Source organism: Strongylocentrotus purpuratus, unplaced genomic scaffold, assembly GCF_000002235.5.
Source record: "Strongylocentrotus purpuratus isolate Spur 01 unplaced genomic scaffold, Spur_5.0 spur5_contig_866, whole genome shotgun sequence".
Lineage (NCBI taxonomy): Eukaryota > Metazoa > Echinodermata > Echinoidea > Camarodonta > Strongylocentrotidae > Strongylocentrotus > Strongylocentrotus purpuratus.
Window position 1 is genome coordinate 1,205,663 of NW_022145575.1, and position 17,312 is coordinate 1,222,974.

The 17,312-nt window shown below is 37.0% G+C and overlaps 1 protein-coding gene across 1 annotated transcript in view; it reads left to right on the top strand.

The window, feature by feature from the left end:
- The window catches only part of LOC592669 (sodium- and chloride-dependent taurine transporter), a 31,350-nt gene extending 16,658 nt beyond the window's left edge, over positions 1 to 14,692 (top strand). Inside the window, exons 7-14 of the mRNA XM_030974264.1 lie at positions 372 to 475; positions 3,011 to 3,135; positions 6,570 to 6,682; positions 8,324 to 8,461; positions 10,132 to 10,234; positions 11,736 to 11,836; positions 12,719 to 12,895; positions 13,875 to 14,692. Coding sequence (XP_030830124.1) covers positions 372 to 475; positions 3,011 to 3,135; positions 6,570 to 6,682; positions 8,324 to 8,461; positions 10,132 to 10,234; positions 11,736 to 11,836; positions 12,719 to 12,895; positions 13,875 to 13,958 — 945 coding nt within the window. The 3' untranslated portion in view covers positions 13,959 to 14,692. The remainder of the gene's footprint in view (positions 1 to 371; positions 476 to 3,010; positions 3,136 to 6,569; positions 6,683 to 8,323; positions 8,462 to 10,131; positions 10,235 to 11,735; positions 11,837 to 12,718; positions 12,896 to 13,874) is intronic.
- The last annotated feature ends 2,620 nt before the right edge of the window (positions 14,693 to 17,312 follow it).

Below are 17,312 nucleotides of genomic sequence, written 5' to 3' on the forward strand. Positions count from 1 at the left end.
CTTCATTTCGAATTGTGATTAATACAATATATACATATATAAACGAACTTCTTCTATACTATATTATTATGAATTTAAAGTATTATCCTAACTATCTGTGGACAAAAGTCCAGGAGACTGCCATCATAAGCGACGCTTTACTATGATGGCGGTCTACGGTTCATTGTTTTGTTTTGTTTTATTTGTTGTTGTTTTTCTTTCGAGTGTTTGTTTTGGTCTCCATCCACTTCCTTGTTGTTGTTGTTGAATGGTTTAACTGGAAATACCGGCCCAATAGGTGAACTGCATTCAGTTTACAATAAAAGCACATGAAATACATAGCAATCGACAGGCATTTGACTTTATTTTTCTTCATCAAATGGTTTGTAAAGGTGTGGATAGCCGCTGGAACAGAAGTTTTCTATTCCTTCTCGATTGGACTGGGTGCTTTCACAGCCCTTGGCAGCTTCAACAAATTCCACTACAACTTCTATAGGTTGGTACAAAAACACTTGCTTGTAATATTCTCTTCTCGTGGCAAGAAAAGAAAAGCAGCGGGCACTATTGGCAAACTCAGAATCGCTCGATCAGCTATAAGATTTCAAGAGTTTGATTTAATTGCTAGCACCGGAACTCAATACGAAAACCATTAGTTTCGTGGAGCAGTAAGTAGACCAACAAAATGATTAATAAATAAAATAATTACTTCAACCGCATTGGATGAATCATATTCTTCATGAAATTATTGTTTTCAGGGTTTGCAGAACTTCACCGTCTGAAATTTTCAAATATTACCTTTATTTCATATATTCCACTGTTTTCGCACTAGGTATTTGAAAAAGACAGTTAAATTTTGGTTTAAGTTCATGCAAGTGTAAATTCAGGTCAATTAATAGGGATAAAATGATACCCCAACCTCCAAACAAAGTAGCGAACAAACGTCTTTCAACGGTTTCCGGTAGTGGCCTCAGGAACAACATGCTATAAACAATCTAAGAAAATCGGACACCGGAAAAGTGGTTACTTTAAAAATGGCGTCCAAGATGGCCGCCGATGAACAGATCATCAATCACAAATTAGTCGGGTCAATATAATTATGGTTAGACCCCCAACCGTTGCGGCAAGAAAAGGATTTCCAACGGTTTCCGGTGGTGTTTGACATCAGAAACAACATATGAACAATCTAAGAAATTAAACCCCCGGAAAGTGGTGGTTTTCAAAATGGCGTCCAAGACGGCCACCCAAGCCTCAAATAGCTGTAAATCAAGATATAATCATCTTAAAGATTTAATTTTGGTGTCAATACCTAGGTTTAGGGTTCGAAGAATCCATTTATAACACTAACATTACTCATTAGGTTATACCTACCAGAAAATCGGGAGATCCAAAATGGCGTCTAAAATGGCCGACAGTCTCTCAAAATAACCGGAAGTTAGTTATTATTTACAGCTGTAATACATGTAGCAATATTAAAAGTATGACCCGCCGGAACCACCGGCGATCGATGATCTGTTATTTCGGATAATAATAATGATAATTTTCAACTTTTTATATAGCGCTTATTACAATCACTAAGCGCTTCCAAACTTGGAGTTTATTACCCCGGCTTTAGCTGTGCTGCCATTACGGCGCTCAAGCATTTCAAGGAATTAATTCCTGCCAGGTACCCATTTACATCACCTGGGTTGAGTGTGGGAAATGTAGATCAATGCCTTGCCAAAGGACATTGGTGCCGCGGCAGGTCTCGAACCGCGGACCTTGTGCTCATTAAGCCCGATCCATTTTATTGATTCATTCATTTTGTTAAACTTTTTCTACTGATTTCCTTTATCTTTTGTTTTGCTACACGATATAATCTTATAGAGATAGAAAGAGACAGAGAGAGAAGAGGAAATAATGGAAAAGAACACGGATGAATGACCTTTATTATCCGCTCAAGGAAAGTAATATATACTGCAATAAGATCATAGCTGCAGGAAGAAAACATAGTGTATTTTTAATTCAGATATGGTAGACCTACGTTCATTCATTTTGATGATTTTAATTTGTCTCGATTTCTACCCGGTATGTCTTAAAGGTATAGACCAGTTTTGGAAACGCCCCCCTCTCAAAAAAAGAAATGGAAGCTCTGATTACTTATCATCTGAAAGAATATGATTTGACTAATACATGATGATACAAATTTTGCCGGGAAACCGCCTACTAATTGATACATTTGGTAAATTATCATATCGATCCGGCCTAGATAGATATATAGATATATATCCAACATTGAACATATTTTGGGCATATATTTCTGTTTTTGCGAATTTAGTTTGAAGTTCTGCCATCTAGAACCTCTGAAGGCAATATTTAAACAATATTGAATGGTTATTTTGCACCCAAAACACTTGAACCGCAATTTTACCACTAACGGTCTATGTCTTTAAGAAAAATATTTTTTAAATAGAAGGTTGGGTTTTCGGAAAGTTGAACAATATTTATGAGCTTAAAATTCTTTGTATACGGTCAGTTTGAAAGAATATCATAGTGAAAATGTCTCCTGAAAAGGATCGCTATTAAAACGCCGTCTAATATGATGAACACAAGAAAAGGATGAAAAGTGTGGACCAAACATTTATATGCAGTCCCATAACTGATTTCTGTGTGATATTTCGCAAAATGAGTCTTTTTATTAATGTTAGCTGAAGCGGTTGTAGGAAAATAAAAGGGGAGCATTGGGGAGGGGATTTTATGGAACATGAGAGTTCTTGCTTTCATTTCTATACGTGCCTTTCGATTTTTGTTCAGGGGTGAGGGGGCCTTGAAGAAATGGGGAATCACCCATCCCCCCCCCCCCCCTAAGCCTAACCCTAGATCTGCTACTGATGTCATTACAAGCTTTGTTTATTATAAACATCAATTCTCTTGTACTCCATAATCAGCCTTTCTCAGTTGCTTCTAGATTGTTTCTTTCACAATTTACCTGTATGATCATTACTGATTTTTATCTTCAAGGCTATTTTTTTTAATCATTATTGGTTGTCTTTAGGGACAGCATGATCGTAGCCTACTTAAATGTGATTACAAGTATCTACGGTGTTCTCATCGTCTCTTCATTCGTTGGCTTCGTAGCGACCACTGAGGGAATCCCAGTAAATGGAGCCGTTAATGCAGGTAAGAGTAGTGTAAGCATTACTACCCTAATCCTAGCACCGCTGTCCCTAGTGAGGAAGTGGTGTTGAGGGTTATACCCATCCCTCCCTCCAACATTAACCCTAAGACTAGCACCACTGACCTACTGGTGGGTAGAAGGACGAGGGCTTTACCCCTCCCATCCCTAACCTTAACCCTAAGCCTATCACCACTTACCTACTAGTGGGAAAGGGGTTGAGGGCTACACTCCTCCCACCGTCTAACATTAACCCTAACCCTAACATCACTCGCCTACTGGTGGTGGGGAAGGGTGAGGGCTTCACCCCTCCCACCGTCTAACCTTTACCCTAACCCTAACACCACTGACCTACTGGTGGTGAGGAGGGGTGAGGGCTTCACCCCTCCCACCTTCTAACCTTAAACATAGCCCTAGCATCACTCGCCTACTGGTGGTGAGGAGGGGTGAGGGCTTCACTTCCCACCCTCTAACTTTAACTATTACCCTAACACCACCGGCTTACTGGTGGTGAGGAGGGGTGAGGGCTTTACCCCTCCCACCCACTAACCTTAACCCTAAGCCTATCACCACTTACCTACTAGTGGGAAAGGGGTTGAGGGCTACACTCCTCCCACCGTCTAACATTAACCCTAACCCTAACATCACTCGCCTACTGGTGGTGGGGAAGGGTGAGGGCTTCACCCCTCCCACCGTCTAACCTTTACCCTAACCCTAACACCACTGACCTACTGGTGGTGAGGAGGGGTGAGGGCTTCACCCCTCCCACCTTCTAACCTTAAACATAGCCCTAGCATCACTCGCCTACTGGTGGTGAGGAGGGGTGAGGGCTTCACTTCCCACCCTCTAACTTTAACTATTACCCTAACACCACCGGCTTACTGGTGGTGAGGAGGGGTGAGGGCTTTACCCCTCCCACCCACTAACCGTAACCCTAACCCTAACACCACTGGCCTACTGGTGGTGAGGAGGGGTGAGGGCTTCACCCCTCCAACCCTCTAACCCTAACCATAATCCTAGCATCACTCCCCTACTGATGGAAAGAGAGGTTGTATTAATCTGCTACCGGTATATTTTCGTATATTCAGTTAACAACTCAATTATTTATACCCTTATGTTTGCAACTTTTGTAGGTATGTGAAAAGAAAAAAATTCTCTTATCCTCAAGCGAGGTTTTTATTTCCATAATATAATACATTTGTGCATTAATAGCTCAATAATTGAGTGAAACATAACATAGGTTAAAGATTAAAGTACATTCAACAATTCTTCCAGCTTAGTATTATTTTCTTTGCTAACACATTCATATCTTAAAAATAATCTTAGCAACGACTTGAATCCAAAAAACAAAGTATGTGGGTAGTAAACAGAACCATTAACAATCTTCTTGACGTAACATTTATAAATTGCATATTGCGCATAATTTAAAATAATATTCAGAAGTGAATATTTCTTGTTTCCAATATCCTTTCCTACAACTATTATCTTCTGGTCTATTTGTATTTCTATTTGGAATAGATTAAATAACAAATTACATATTATTTTCCAAATCATAGTCACATCCTTGCAATATAACATAAAATGAAAAGTTGAGTCAACTTGTCCACAAGAGTTGCATAAATTATTATTAACAATTTGCCATTTATATAAGTTTTCTTTTGAGGCAATAAACCTATAAATCATCTTGAAATTAAATTGTTTAACTTTATTATTACGAATTTGCTTTAATTTAAATAAAAATACATCCTTCCAAACAAATTCATTATCCAAATCTAAAAAGAAATTCCAAAAGTAAATGATATTTGGTTCTTTTGACTTATTACGTAATAACAAACGATAGTAATCTTTAACTTTCATAACAAAAACATTCACTTTATCCCCTGTTTCTATTTCTATCATATTCGAAATATCACATTCTTGTTCAAATTCATAACTTAATCTATCCAACCAACACTGTGGAAATGCTTTCTTTAATTTTGTATATTTAATCTTGCCATTCTCGATAAAACAGTATTTTGTTCTGAAAGGTAATGTTACTATTTTTCCAAATAATTTCATTTGGAATATTTCTTACTTTAAACATATCAATGAATTTTAGTTCTGACCAAGTACAAAAAAGATCTACATAGAATTCTGGCAAATTATGTTTAGAGCATAGTAAATTCATATCCTTTATGTTACAATTGAAATGTAAACATAGTGGCAAACCCCCTATTTTGTCGGACCAGTATTTAAACATATTTTTCCAATGACAGCCATTATCATTAAAAAAACGAGATATCCATGCCAAACGAAGTGAAAATATTTTACTAGCAATATCAATCATATTCAATCCACCATTTTCAATATCATTTATAATTACATTACGTTTAATTTTATCTTTTTTGGCGTTCCATAAGAAACGAAATAATAGTCTGTTCAATATCTGTGAAACATGTGTTGGTACTGGTACAACAGTTGCGGTATATACAATTTGTGACGCCGCTAACATTTTCAAAACAATTATTCTGCCATAAAAAGTAAGATCTCTCATTTTCCACATATTTAATACATTTCGAATTTTATCTATTTTTACATTCCAGTTTAAATCTTGTAACAATTTTTTATTTTCGCCTACATATACTCCTAGATATTTTACAGGTTGATCAGTATATATAATGGCATTATCATGAACAAAATTATCTACAGTATTCAGTTTCATAACTTCTGTCTTATTCCAGTTTATTTTCGGACCTGCATAGTCTCCAAAGTCGTTGATTTCATTCATAATATATTGTATATCATTAACAGATTCCACAAATAATGTTGTGTCATCTGCATATTGGGAAATTTTTAAACTATCAATACCTAAATCAACACTGAATATATTAATCCCTTTTTATTTTGTCTTATTTTGCATGCTAATATTTCCACTACTATGTTAAAAAGTAATGCCGATAATAGGCAACCCTGGCGAACTCCTCTTCCAATAAGTAACTTTTCTGGTATGTGAAAATGCATTCGTCCCAATCTAAGTTTCTTGAAAATGTGCCATATTAAAGCTTACATCTAATAATATTTAACAAAGGCCCTTTTGCAACTAGTCCACCTTTCCCTCTTAAATTTACAAGTTATTAATTAACAAGGGGTATTACTAACTTCATTTAAAACTGTATATTTTATTCTTGCTTGCGAAAACCGATGATTATGAGGAGCTTGAGGACTTTCCGTCCCCTCCCCCTGTTTCGTATAACGTTTGAAATTAATACGTTGTGGGCTACTGAGTACCACATTAATCTACCAATGATACATCTTGGTGGTAAGGAAAATTGTCAAAATGATTACCCCCTCCTGCTTAAATAATTATCATTCTGTATATTTATATGTACGTCCTTTGATATAAATCAGTTATTTCGTTTTCTTTTTTATCATTAATTTTGATTTTGTTTGATTACTTTAGGTCCTGGTCTTATTTTCGAGGTCTTTCCGCGTGCTTTTGCTGCGATGCCTTCATCAAGGGTCTCGGCAATTTTCTTCTTCCTAGTGGTCCTAACGATTGTGCTAAACTCTCAGGTAATCGGGGAAGGAACAAGGATTGGGGTAGTCCAGTTTCAGTCCGTTCTTTGTTTTGATTCTTCTATCACACGCATCGATCCCACACACAGTGCGGTCCCTCCACTGATCGCGCGATCCCCCAAATTTCCGTCCATTATCGGGGTACATTCACTGACATCTAGAGGTCAGGTGGTACATTATGAGGGGAATGGCTAGGTCTACATTCCACGTTGAGGGTGTGTTATTTGATCAGCTGATTAGGCGCGCGACACGGAAACGGTACACAGGCTGGACTAGGATTTGGCTAAAGTGGGATGGCGGAGGTCAGAATTCTGACAAGAGTTAGGGTACGTTTATGGTCAACTTTTTCTGGCCAGAATGAGGCATTTGTTACGCGTTTAGTTCAAAACACGGTTGCGTCCTTTCTCATTTTGGAGAATCGCAGAAAAACGGCGATCATAATCGCCGATCGTAAACTCACGAAAAGGTGCGTTTTGAATCGGTGATTCTGGGGAAGCATAACCGCACAATCATTTGTAAACGCGTTTAAATGGGGTCAACATAGCATGCGCAGTGCAGACTTTGCACTGCACTTACTCTGGCTCCTCCAGGCATGATCCTGGCTCTCAGCCAGAATCATGCCTGGAGGAGCCAGAGAAAAGAGCATTTACAGTACACCGTGGAACTGCGATTACGATGAGCGTTTACGATGAGCGTTTCAAATCGCTCATTCTGCCTTCAAAATTGAGCATAAACGTACCCTTAGAGGCATCAAAATCATCAGAATGTCTTTACTGCCCTTTTTACTCTTAATACCTATATCTGACAAGCAAAAACAAAAATCATCACATATTTTCTATCATGATGTGTAGCAAAAATTAAGCTTACAAATCTCTGACAAGGAAAACGGAGCGGTCTGGACCGCATTGACCCCCTCTGGATCAGCCTTTGCAAGTTTAATGTCTATCAACGAAATGGCTATAAGAAAGACATTGTGGATCATCATACCAAAATCCTTAAATTTCAATGTTTTTAACTCGACTGTTTTCATTTAACAGTATTTGTACCATAAGCAGGTTTCAGAATGTATTGATTTGAAACAGAATTTAATTTAATCTATGCCTGATATTTTTTTTTTAAAAGACTCGATCGAGAATCTTTATCTATAGATTGCATTTGCTTCACCTATACCTATACTTAATTTCCCAATAGTAAGACCTATAATTTATTTCCCATTCGCCCTTTTAAATATGTTTAACTTTGATAACCTTTTCAACCTCTACAACATTACAACTGTGTAAGGTCTGTAATGGCCGAAAAGGCCAACCCTTCTTCAATTTCTTCAAAATTCTTCAACAATTTCCAACCTTCAATCTTTTTATCTTTTTCTCAACCTTTAAACCGTTTCGACCTTTTTCATCCGCTTAATTTAAGCCTTGTCATTCCTTTCAACATCTTAAATATTTTCAAAAACTTTGAGAAAAAAAATGATTCTTCATTCCTCTCAAATCATGTAATGTTTTGATACTCTGATAATATCGGCAAAAAATTATGTGGATGTGAAAGCATAGTTTATAATTAATTTTCTCCCTTAAAACGCAACCAACACTCCCCATTTCATGAACTAAAAATTTGTTATCATCCTTTTTTCTACGTTAGCTCGTCATGGTAGGGGCGTTCATCACGTCTGTCTTGGATCTTTTCCCTACCTCGCTGCGGATTGGGTATTATAAAGGGCTATTCGTATTGGGAGTCTGCTTTGTAAACTTCCTGATTGGCCTTAGTATGGTAACTCAGGTACGATATCGACACGTAAAGATATTTAGTGGTCAAGAACATTAAATTAATGAAAACATAATACTACCAATGATAAACTTATTGATATTGGATATTTTTATAAGGCACATATTCACCATGCACGGTACGTGCTCATGGTGCCTACCCCGGCTCCGCGAGGCTACCGGTTTCGGTGCTCACATGGCATCCAAGGAACTCGTTCCCACCAGTACCCATTTAACACCTGGATGGAGAGTGGCATATGTAGATTAATGTCTTGCAAAAGGACATTAGTTCCGTTGGAGAACTTGAACTGCGATCCCTTCGATCCACAATCTGAAGACGTTTCCACTTGACCACTACAGCTTTAGACTTCTGAGGGCTGTTGATGAAGAATTCATTTATTAATTCTATTTTATAGAGGAGTATATGATAATATCGGCCTGATAATAAATATTTTATTTTCTTATAAAATGTATAACTTCCTTCTTGGGAATGTCAGATTTTCGTCCAACATTCATTAATCTGTTTATGCCAATTTCCGCCTGCCTCTACTGAGATCGACTTGAAATCAGATTTGACAAAGTTCTCGTTCCTCTGTTGAATCGTTCAAGAAGTATCTTGTAACATATTTACATGTATTTACATTGTAGTTAACTGTGTGATGTTTATATTATATTCTTGTTATTAGTTTTTAGTTTACGATCATCAATTCGATATAGTGCTATGAAAGAAACCAGTACTATATACATTTATTATCAATATAATTATTTTCATTAGCATTATATTTACTGTTATTATTATTATCAATACTGTATTTAATGGGCCTTATTGAAAGAGTCAAAAAGCCAGTGAGGAATATGGACTGTACCTCATTATTAAGAAGACAAAGGTAATGATATGTGGAGGAAAGAAGGGACATCATATTCAAGCTGATGGAGAGGATATCGAAGTAGTCAACCCTGTCTAATTGTGGATGGTGGTGGAAGCTCACCATAAATTAGATGACGTCTCGCCATGGCTAGATCATCTGCCATAAGCCTTACTGACATTTGGAAAGATAGAGAGATCTCAAGGAAAACCAATATTCATATGATGATTGCTCTGGTCTTTTCAATCGCTACATACGGGTCAGAGACGTGGTCGCTTGGAGCAGCAGAAAATCCATGCTTTCGAAATGTAGTGTTGGAGGAGGATGCTGAGGATATCCTGGACGGCTCATAAATCAAATGATTTTGTCAAGATAAAAATTGAAGCGGAAGCCACCCTATGCCAGAAAATAGATAATAACAAGTTGCGGTATTTTGACACATATCAAGGAGAGAAGGTGACAACATGGAGAAGATCATAACCCAAGGTCACGTTGAGGGTCAACGGAAACGTGGTTGGCCAAAGGTTCGATGAGCTGATGGACTAAAAAAAAGATTACTGGCATGAACATCTGCACAGCTAATCGCTATGCCCAGGATAGAATTGGTTGGAACTTCATTATATATAGGGTCACTAAGGGTCAGTCATGACTTGTAGGACGCCGACGACGACGAGGATTATCACTAATGATATTATCATTATTAGTAGTAGTTGTTGTAGTAGTAGTAGTAGTAGCAGTGGCAGTAGTATTGTTATCAATATTATTATTATCATCATCATTATGATTATTATATTTGTTGTTATTATTGATTACATTTTAGGGTGGTCTCTACGTCTTCACGCTCTTCAGTAACTATGGGGATAGTGCCTTCCCTATCGTTTGGATATGTTTCTTCGAGAGCATCGCCATCGGATGGTTTTATGGTAAAAATTTCTCTTTGATTTGATCAGAGATAAGGAAACGAAACAAGCCATTACCCAATTTAAATCATTATTATGTATGACTATTAGTTTAACATCACCAAATTTAACCATGTTTTGTATCCTATTTCTGTGTAAACGGTGGATTAGCCTTAACTCTACATGTGAGCGAAACAACTGCCCATGTTGAAGGTATAGAGTGCGTCCCAGAAAAAACGAAACCGAGAATTATCGATGTTTTATCATAACTTAATCACAATTATAATTGATAAATGACACATATTTGTAAAGCTTAGATCCTCTTCTTTCATTTGACGGAACTCATATAATGCATATTTCACGCATGAGTGATTAAAAGCAATTTGAAGAGAGGAACCAAAAAGTCATTTGGCGGGCGGTATCTGATTTTCAAGGAGAAAATCACTTTTCTAGAAAGTTCAATTTCTGACCTTTCATATGACACCTCAATCAGGAAAAATGAGCCAGGAATAACAAAGTTATGTTTGTTTTAAAAAATGCTTGCATTTCCATAATTTGATCAAACGAGTTCGTTTTCACTGGCTGCTTGCCGTAGCAACACACAGAGTTGACAAAAGTCTTAACTCAGTTTCGTTGAAAATCAGCCATGCATCAGGTCTTTCGTGTTATTTGTGCATGGCTGATCGTCAACGAAACGGAGTCCTTTGTCAACTCTGTTCGTTGCAACGGCAGGCAGCCAGTAAAAACGAACCCATTTGAGCAAATTATGGAAATGCAAGCATTACTTTAAACAAACAGAACTTTGTTATTCCTGGCTCATTTTTCCTGATTGAGGTGTCATATGAAAGAGGAGAAATTGAACTTTCTAGAAAATTAATGTGATTTTCCTATTAAAATTCAGATACCGCCCGCCAAATGACTTTTTGGTTTCCGCTCTATTCAAATTACTTTTAATTACTCATGCGTGAAATATGAGTTGCATCAAATGAAAGATGAGGATCTAAGATTTCCAAATAGGTGTCATTTATTATAATTATAATTGTGATTAAGTTATGATAAAACATCGATAGTTCTCGGTTTCGTTTTTTCTGGGACGCACTGTATATTGGACAAATCAATACATTGAATGGAGGTTAACTGCCCCTGATCCCAAGTGAGGCGAAATTTGTATCTGTTATGTTTTTTTTTTTAATGGAACATGTATGTTCGTTGGGTTTAATTTTACCAAATATTGAGTAAATTGTCATCAATTTTGGTACATGCGTTAAATCGTACCAAATGATTTTCACTTTCCTTGTTTTCCCATCATCAGTAAAGATAAAAGATCGAACATTGTCGAGATTCTAAGATGGAGACACCTTATGGTACATCGTTAAGCTGGTCAGTCACAACGTAGAAAAACTAGATTTATGTGTAATTTTTTGACATCTTAGGGCATCAATAAGATTATCGAAAATTATCAAAGTATTGAAAGGAATGTGTAACTTTTTGATTTTCCATTCTTACCTCTTTTCTTTTAATAAAGGTGTTAGAAGGTTCTCCCGAGACATTGCCGAGATGCTGAAATGGCAACAGATTGAATGGTACATAATCTGCTGGCCAGTCACTGTTCCTATTATTGCTCTGGTAAATATCTCTCCGAATATAGATGGCCCTTATTCTACTGACATTTAAAGTGTAGAAATCAATAGGATATATTTTGCATTGTATGTTAAGGATTTCAAGTTGCTATACTACAATGAATATTTGAGCTTCAAACAATATTATAAAGAGATATTGCGAGTTAAAATACTCTTTCACTAGATACAAAACTAGTAAACTAGTCGACGCATCGTAATTGCATGGAGTAGAATAAGGTGCTCGAGGAACCCAAGTCTGATTTGGGTTCCGTACGCGCCGTTAACTACCCCCTAGGACAACTACCCCCGGACAACTACCCCCGGATAACTACCCCCGAACAACTACCATCCGGAAAAATACCCCTACGGCAACCATCATCTAGGATAACTACCCCTCGGACAACTATCCTAGAGAGTAGTTGTCCGGGAGTAGTTGTCCGGGGGTAGTTGTCTGGGGGTATTTGTCCGGGGAAGTTGTCCTAGGGAGTAGTTTTCCTAGGGGGTAGTTGTCTGGGGGTAGTCATCCTAGGTGGTGGCTGCCCTAGGGTTTGGATGTCCAGGGGGTAGGTGTCCGGATACGCTTCCAAACTGACAAAAAATAAGAAAGCTCACAATGAATATTTAAACCTCGAATTAAGCAGGACTCGACTTTCTCTTTATTCTACTCTACAGTGCGTCCCAGAAAAAACGAAACCGACAATTTTTTTACTATAACTTAATCACAATTATAATTGATAAATGACACATAAATTGGTAAGCTTAGATCCTCCTCTTTCATTTCATGGAACTCATATGATGCATATTTCACACATGAGTGATTAAAACCAATTTGAAGAGAGGGTAACAAAAGATTTGTCAAATAATCGTGTAAAATACATTCTATTCTCAGCTCGTTTGGATCGGCAACATAGTGTACTGGGCCCCGCTGTCCTATTTCCCTGGCTACCCGAGATGGGCCGACGGGCTCGGCTTCTGTATGACCCTCTCGTCGATGGTGTGCATTCCCGCAGGAGCGGTCTACTCCATCTTCTATCACATGATCAAAGGTGAAGGGCCCACTATGACGGTAAGATTATGAACAGGCTTTTAATTGGTGATCGTCAAAGGGAATACGGCTTCCCTTTGAGCAACGGAAATTCACTTTCTTCTCTTTTATTGGGGGGGGGGTATATAAGTGCCAATTCCAAAAGAAGCCTAAGGTAATTGTATGTGAAGATTTTCGGACAATTAGCCTTATGAGCCATGTAACCAAGCAAGTTGCTCTTAAAGATCATTCTCAACAGAATCAAAATTCACATTGGCAATGAAGTAGGAAAGGAACAGTTTGGTTTCAAACCCCCGGCCCCCCCCCCCCCCCCCCCCCACTCAGGGGTCGGAATGACCGCATGCGTGTTGCCAAAATGTCCGGTAAAGGGGTACTTTTCGTGCGACAAAGTCCGGCCCGAGAATTGTAAAAAAAGGGGTGTATTTGACTTTCACCCGGAGATTTCTTCAAAAAAGGGGTGTTTTTTCTTCTTTTTTCTCATCTCTTTGGACTCCTGAGAAATTATTCCGAATTTATGGGGGTACATTGAGCATTTTTCCTGATTTAGGGGGGTCTCCAAAGCAGGAAAAGGCCGCGAAAAGCCCGCGAAAGGGGGGTTCGAAAATGTTGGCAGTCCTCAGATAGGGGGTGCTTTAAAAAATAGGGAACGAGCATATGCGTACCCTAAATAACACTGAGTGGGGGGCCGGGTTCAAACCTCAAAGTGGTACTAGAGAAGCCATATTCGTTTCGTTTGAAGTCCACTCCATGATGTCAGATAAATAGTGAAATTCACTCTCATAAGAATTATTAAACCATTCTTCTTCCAGTGCAATTCTTCATGTTCTCTTCTCTTTTGTTTTTTTTTGGGGGGGGGCTTCACTCCTCACATTGCTGCGTTACAATAAAATCCTTTTTGTGTGTGTGTGTGTGTGTGTGTGTGGACATTAGTGCCTTTCAACATGTTAATAATTCAATAATATTCAACAATAATTCTTCATTTTGTTTTTCTCCATTTCAGAGGCTGAAAAAGGTTATCCAACCCACTATCGTTCCCTTTCGTTACGAACTACATGTAGAACCAGATGGTGTGGAAATGACCTAAGTTCATGAGAGTCAATTAAAAAAAAACTTTATGTAATAGTGGAAAAGATTGAAAAAAATAATCACTTGCAGTTTTGAAGTCGTATGCTATCTCTGAAATGATACGAAATTATATAAATACTTTAAATTGTTTAATTTTCTTCGGTTTCAATTTATATTTGATGATAATTCCAAGTCATTGGATTGCAAACTTATAATAGCCTATTCAATTTTACCTCAATGAAAAATTGTGATTTTGAAATATTGGGCAAAATTCGTAAAAGAACAAAAGCAGTTCAATAATTATGCTTTTTTTTTTCCTCCTCAAAATTATTATGGTAGCTTGGCTTACAGTAAATTTTATTCGTATTTGAAAAGATCGGCGTAGGCGTAGTTATGGGCGCAATTCTTTTTAATGAGCTAACGTTTAATGTTGTCCAAAATTAATACTTCTTTCGACTTTCTATATCTCGCGAACGAGGAGCAATTTTGACACCATCACGATATAGCCAAATGTAGGCCTGTAGCTTGATTATTACCATATCATGTCGAATTTGTAGTATACCTTTTTTTACATTCTCATATACTTGAAATGCCTATATCATGAAAAACATGAATTGGTGCGTGGGTGCGTGGGTGAGTGTGCATGTTGTAAGTATTTCTACAATATTATTACACGAAGGTTTTGATTCATTTTAACAAGTATTTAAAAACAATTAAGGTTATTAATATGTCATATTCTCTTTCTCTCTGATGTCATGTGTTCGTTCTACTCTCACCTTCGATTGTAATGTATGTACAGTACTAGATATAATTTACTCACTTTTAATTATTTTAATCTACTAATTTTAAGTGTACTAAAATTGGGATTAGCCCTGACTCTCCGATTACTTTTGCTAATCCGTCACCTCCACTATAATCAATCCTTTTTGTATTTCTCATGTCAGCTATATATGTATGTGTAGGTGTATTTCTGTGATATGTAATTTTGTATATTTACTTCAAATTGCTTTATTTCGTTGGTATTATATATTTTTAAAGAAATAATCAAATAAACTGAATTGAAAAATGTTGTGGACTGAAATTTATTTGAGATTTAAACTTGATATATATCTAATCATGCTTACGCTTTCCTTGGATGGTGGATTTTCATTTATAACTGGGCCTTTACAAAACCTAACTGAGCTATAATTATAGCTGCAAGGTAAGTGGCATTGGCTATATACATAACTTAAGTAATTCATAGTACTGGCCCTGGTGCATCAGTAGGCATTTGGTGTCTGACATGGAAATTTTTCACGATGTCATCAAATAATTTCCCTTCAAATTAATGGTCGCACATCAAAAGTATGAAATAATTATTCTTGTGTTTAGATATATAAAAATGATAAACTCTGATTTATGGAATAACCTGTAAATCAACCCAAGGCCAATTTCGATACATCCCATTAAAAAAAATCATTTTCGGATTAAGTAATATGCACATTTCAATCATGTCATTATAGGTGACGGACAAAACTACTGTAATTGCCTTTGGTTGATTTTTGGTTTGTATAGTTACTCTCATGTTCCGTTAACCATAAGAATAGGGGAAAATAAGACAATTCAAACGCAGAGTAAACGACTTCGTCTTGAACTAATGAATCACACATATTTTAGTTTAAATTATATATTTCTATCTATCTTTTCTTAAATTATCTGCTGTTATATGTTTAAATTAAGTTTTATATTATATGTTTTTGCATTGTTTTTATATACATATAAGGAGTTATTTGCGCTTGCATGTAGGCCTATGCATAATTCGACCTCTATTAATACATGTACTGAAATGAGTTGTGGAGAAGCAATAATTGTAACTTGTTTTTTTAATGAAAAATAAATGATTTGATTTGATTTAATGCTTTTTGAATGATAGCAGTTATTCCTTTTGTGTAGTTTACAGTGTCTTCGGATGTTTAAGAATTATTGAGATTTCAACTTACTTCAATGCATGGGCGTCAATAATAGGGGGAACAGGGGGACATCCCCCAAAAAAAATCAAGGGAAGGGGACACAATATCAAATCCCCCCCCCCCATATTTTTGACCTCCTTTATCATGAAGCTCAAGTATTGCACTGTGTACGTTCGAACCCTGTGTCCCGTTGCCCGTGGCACACACCTTTGTTATGTTGTGTATATAAATTCGAGGGCAAGTTTTATTACCTGTTGAATTTTAAATAAAGCGTGTAAAAATTTTGAACTTTACCTGCAGGACCAGACGGTCTGAGACGGTCTGTCATAATTGACAGTAATGAGGATTAATACCTCATAAAAGGGCACTAATATATAGCTGATCGACACGATTTTTATCCTGGGGCCTCACAGTAACGAGGCCATTGCTTAGCCCCTGAATAATGACTGTGCGCAGTGTTTGCTAGGGTACGCGGCCCCTTCCACAAATCCCCCAAAACGAAGAAAATGCAATCAATTGTCAAAAATTCATTACAATTTCCCCCGGCCCCCAACAGGAAAAATTCCTCTGTAGGGTCATGCATTATGGTTCAAGGCATGGGCACACAACCATTTTCTTTCCACGGTTCTTTACCTTTTTTACTATAGACGACATTAGACAAGCGACGAATGATGAGCAGAGACCCTTTCCAAAGACGCTGCAATTTCGGAGACAACCCCTTCGACCTATAGCCGAGTTGTATATAGTAGTAGTAGTTCATGACTCCATGTGTCACATGGCTTGGCATTCACACAGATCTATGAGTTTAAAAAAATAAGTTAAATAGATCTGGAGAAATTACAAAAGATTGTATATATTTTTCTTTTAGGAGGAAAGGGAATTAATCTCTAGGTTCTGAAAGGTTAAAGTCACAAAATTTATGAAGAAAATGAAAAAAAACTGAGTCAAAATCCCTTTTTACACCGTAAATTACACACAATAATTATTGTTGACTACACATTGGCACACACACACGAGACACGACCCACCAACCTGTGTACTCCTATTCTTTCTGAGTACCCAAAAATCGTACTAGGACTCTAGGAGAGTTTCTTATATAGTCCTATATCCTTTTCACACCTGGTTCAGATAACCCTGGCTTTTCTTAGTATATAAGTATGCTCTACCGTCTCCACGCTCTTGACATTCTAAAGATCACACGAATGTGTTTTTCTTTTTCAAATAAGCTATTGCAGGTTATTTATTTCCTGCACGATTTATCACAATATTTATTGTATTTTTTATGATCTATTTCGAAGGTATTAATAAAGCTCATGATCAACTTTGTAATTATCTTTGGCCTTGATTAATTAGTTTAAACTATCCTTACTTACGTTCTTTGTTTTGACCATGTTAGCTATCTCTTCATTATGTTATTTACTATG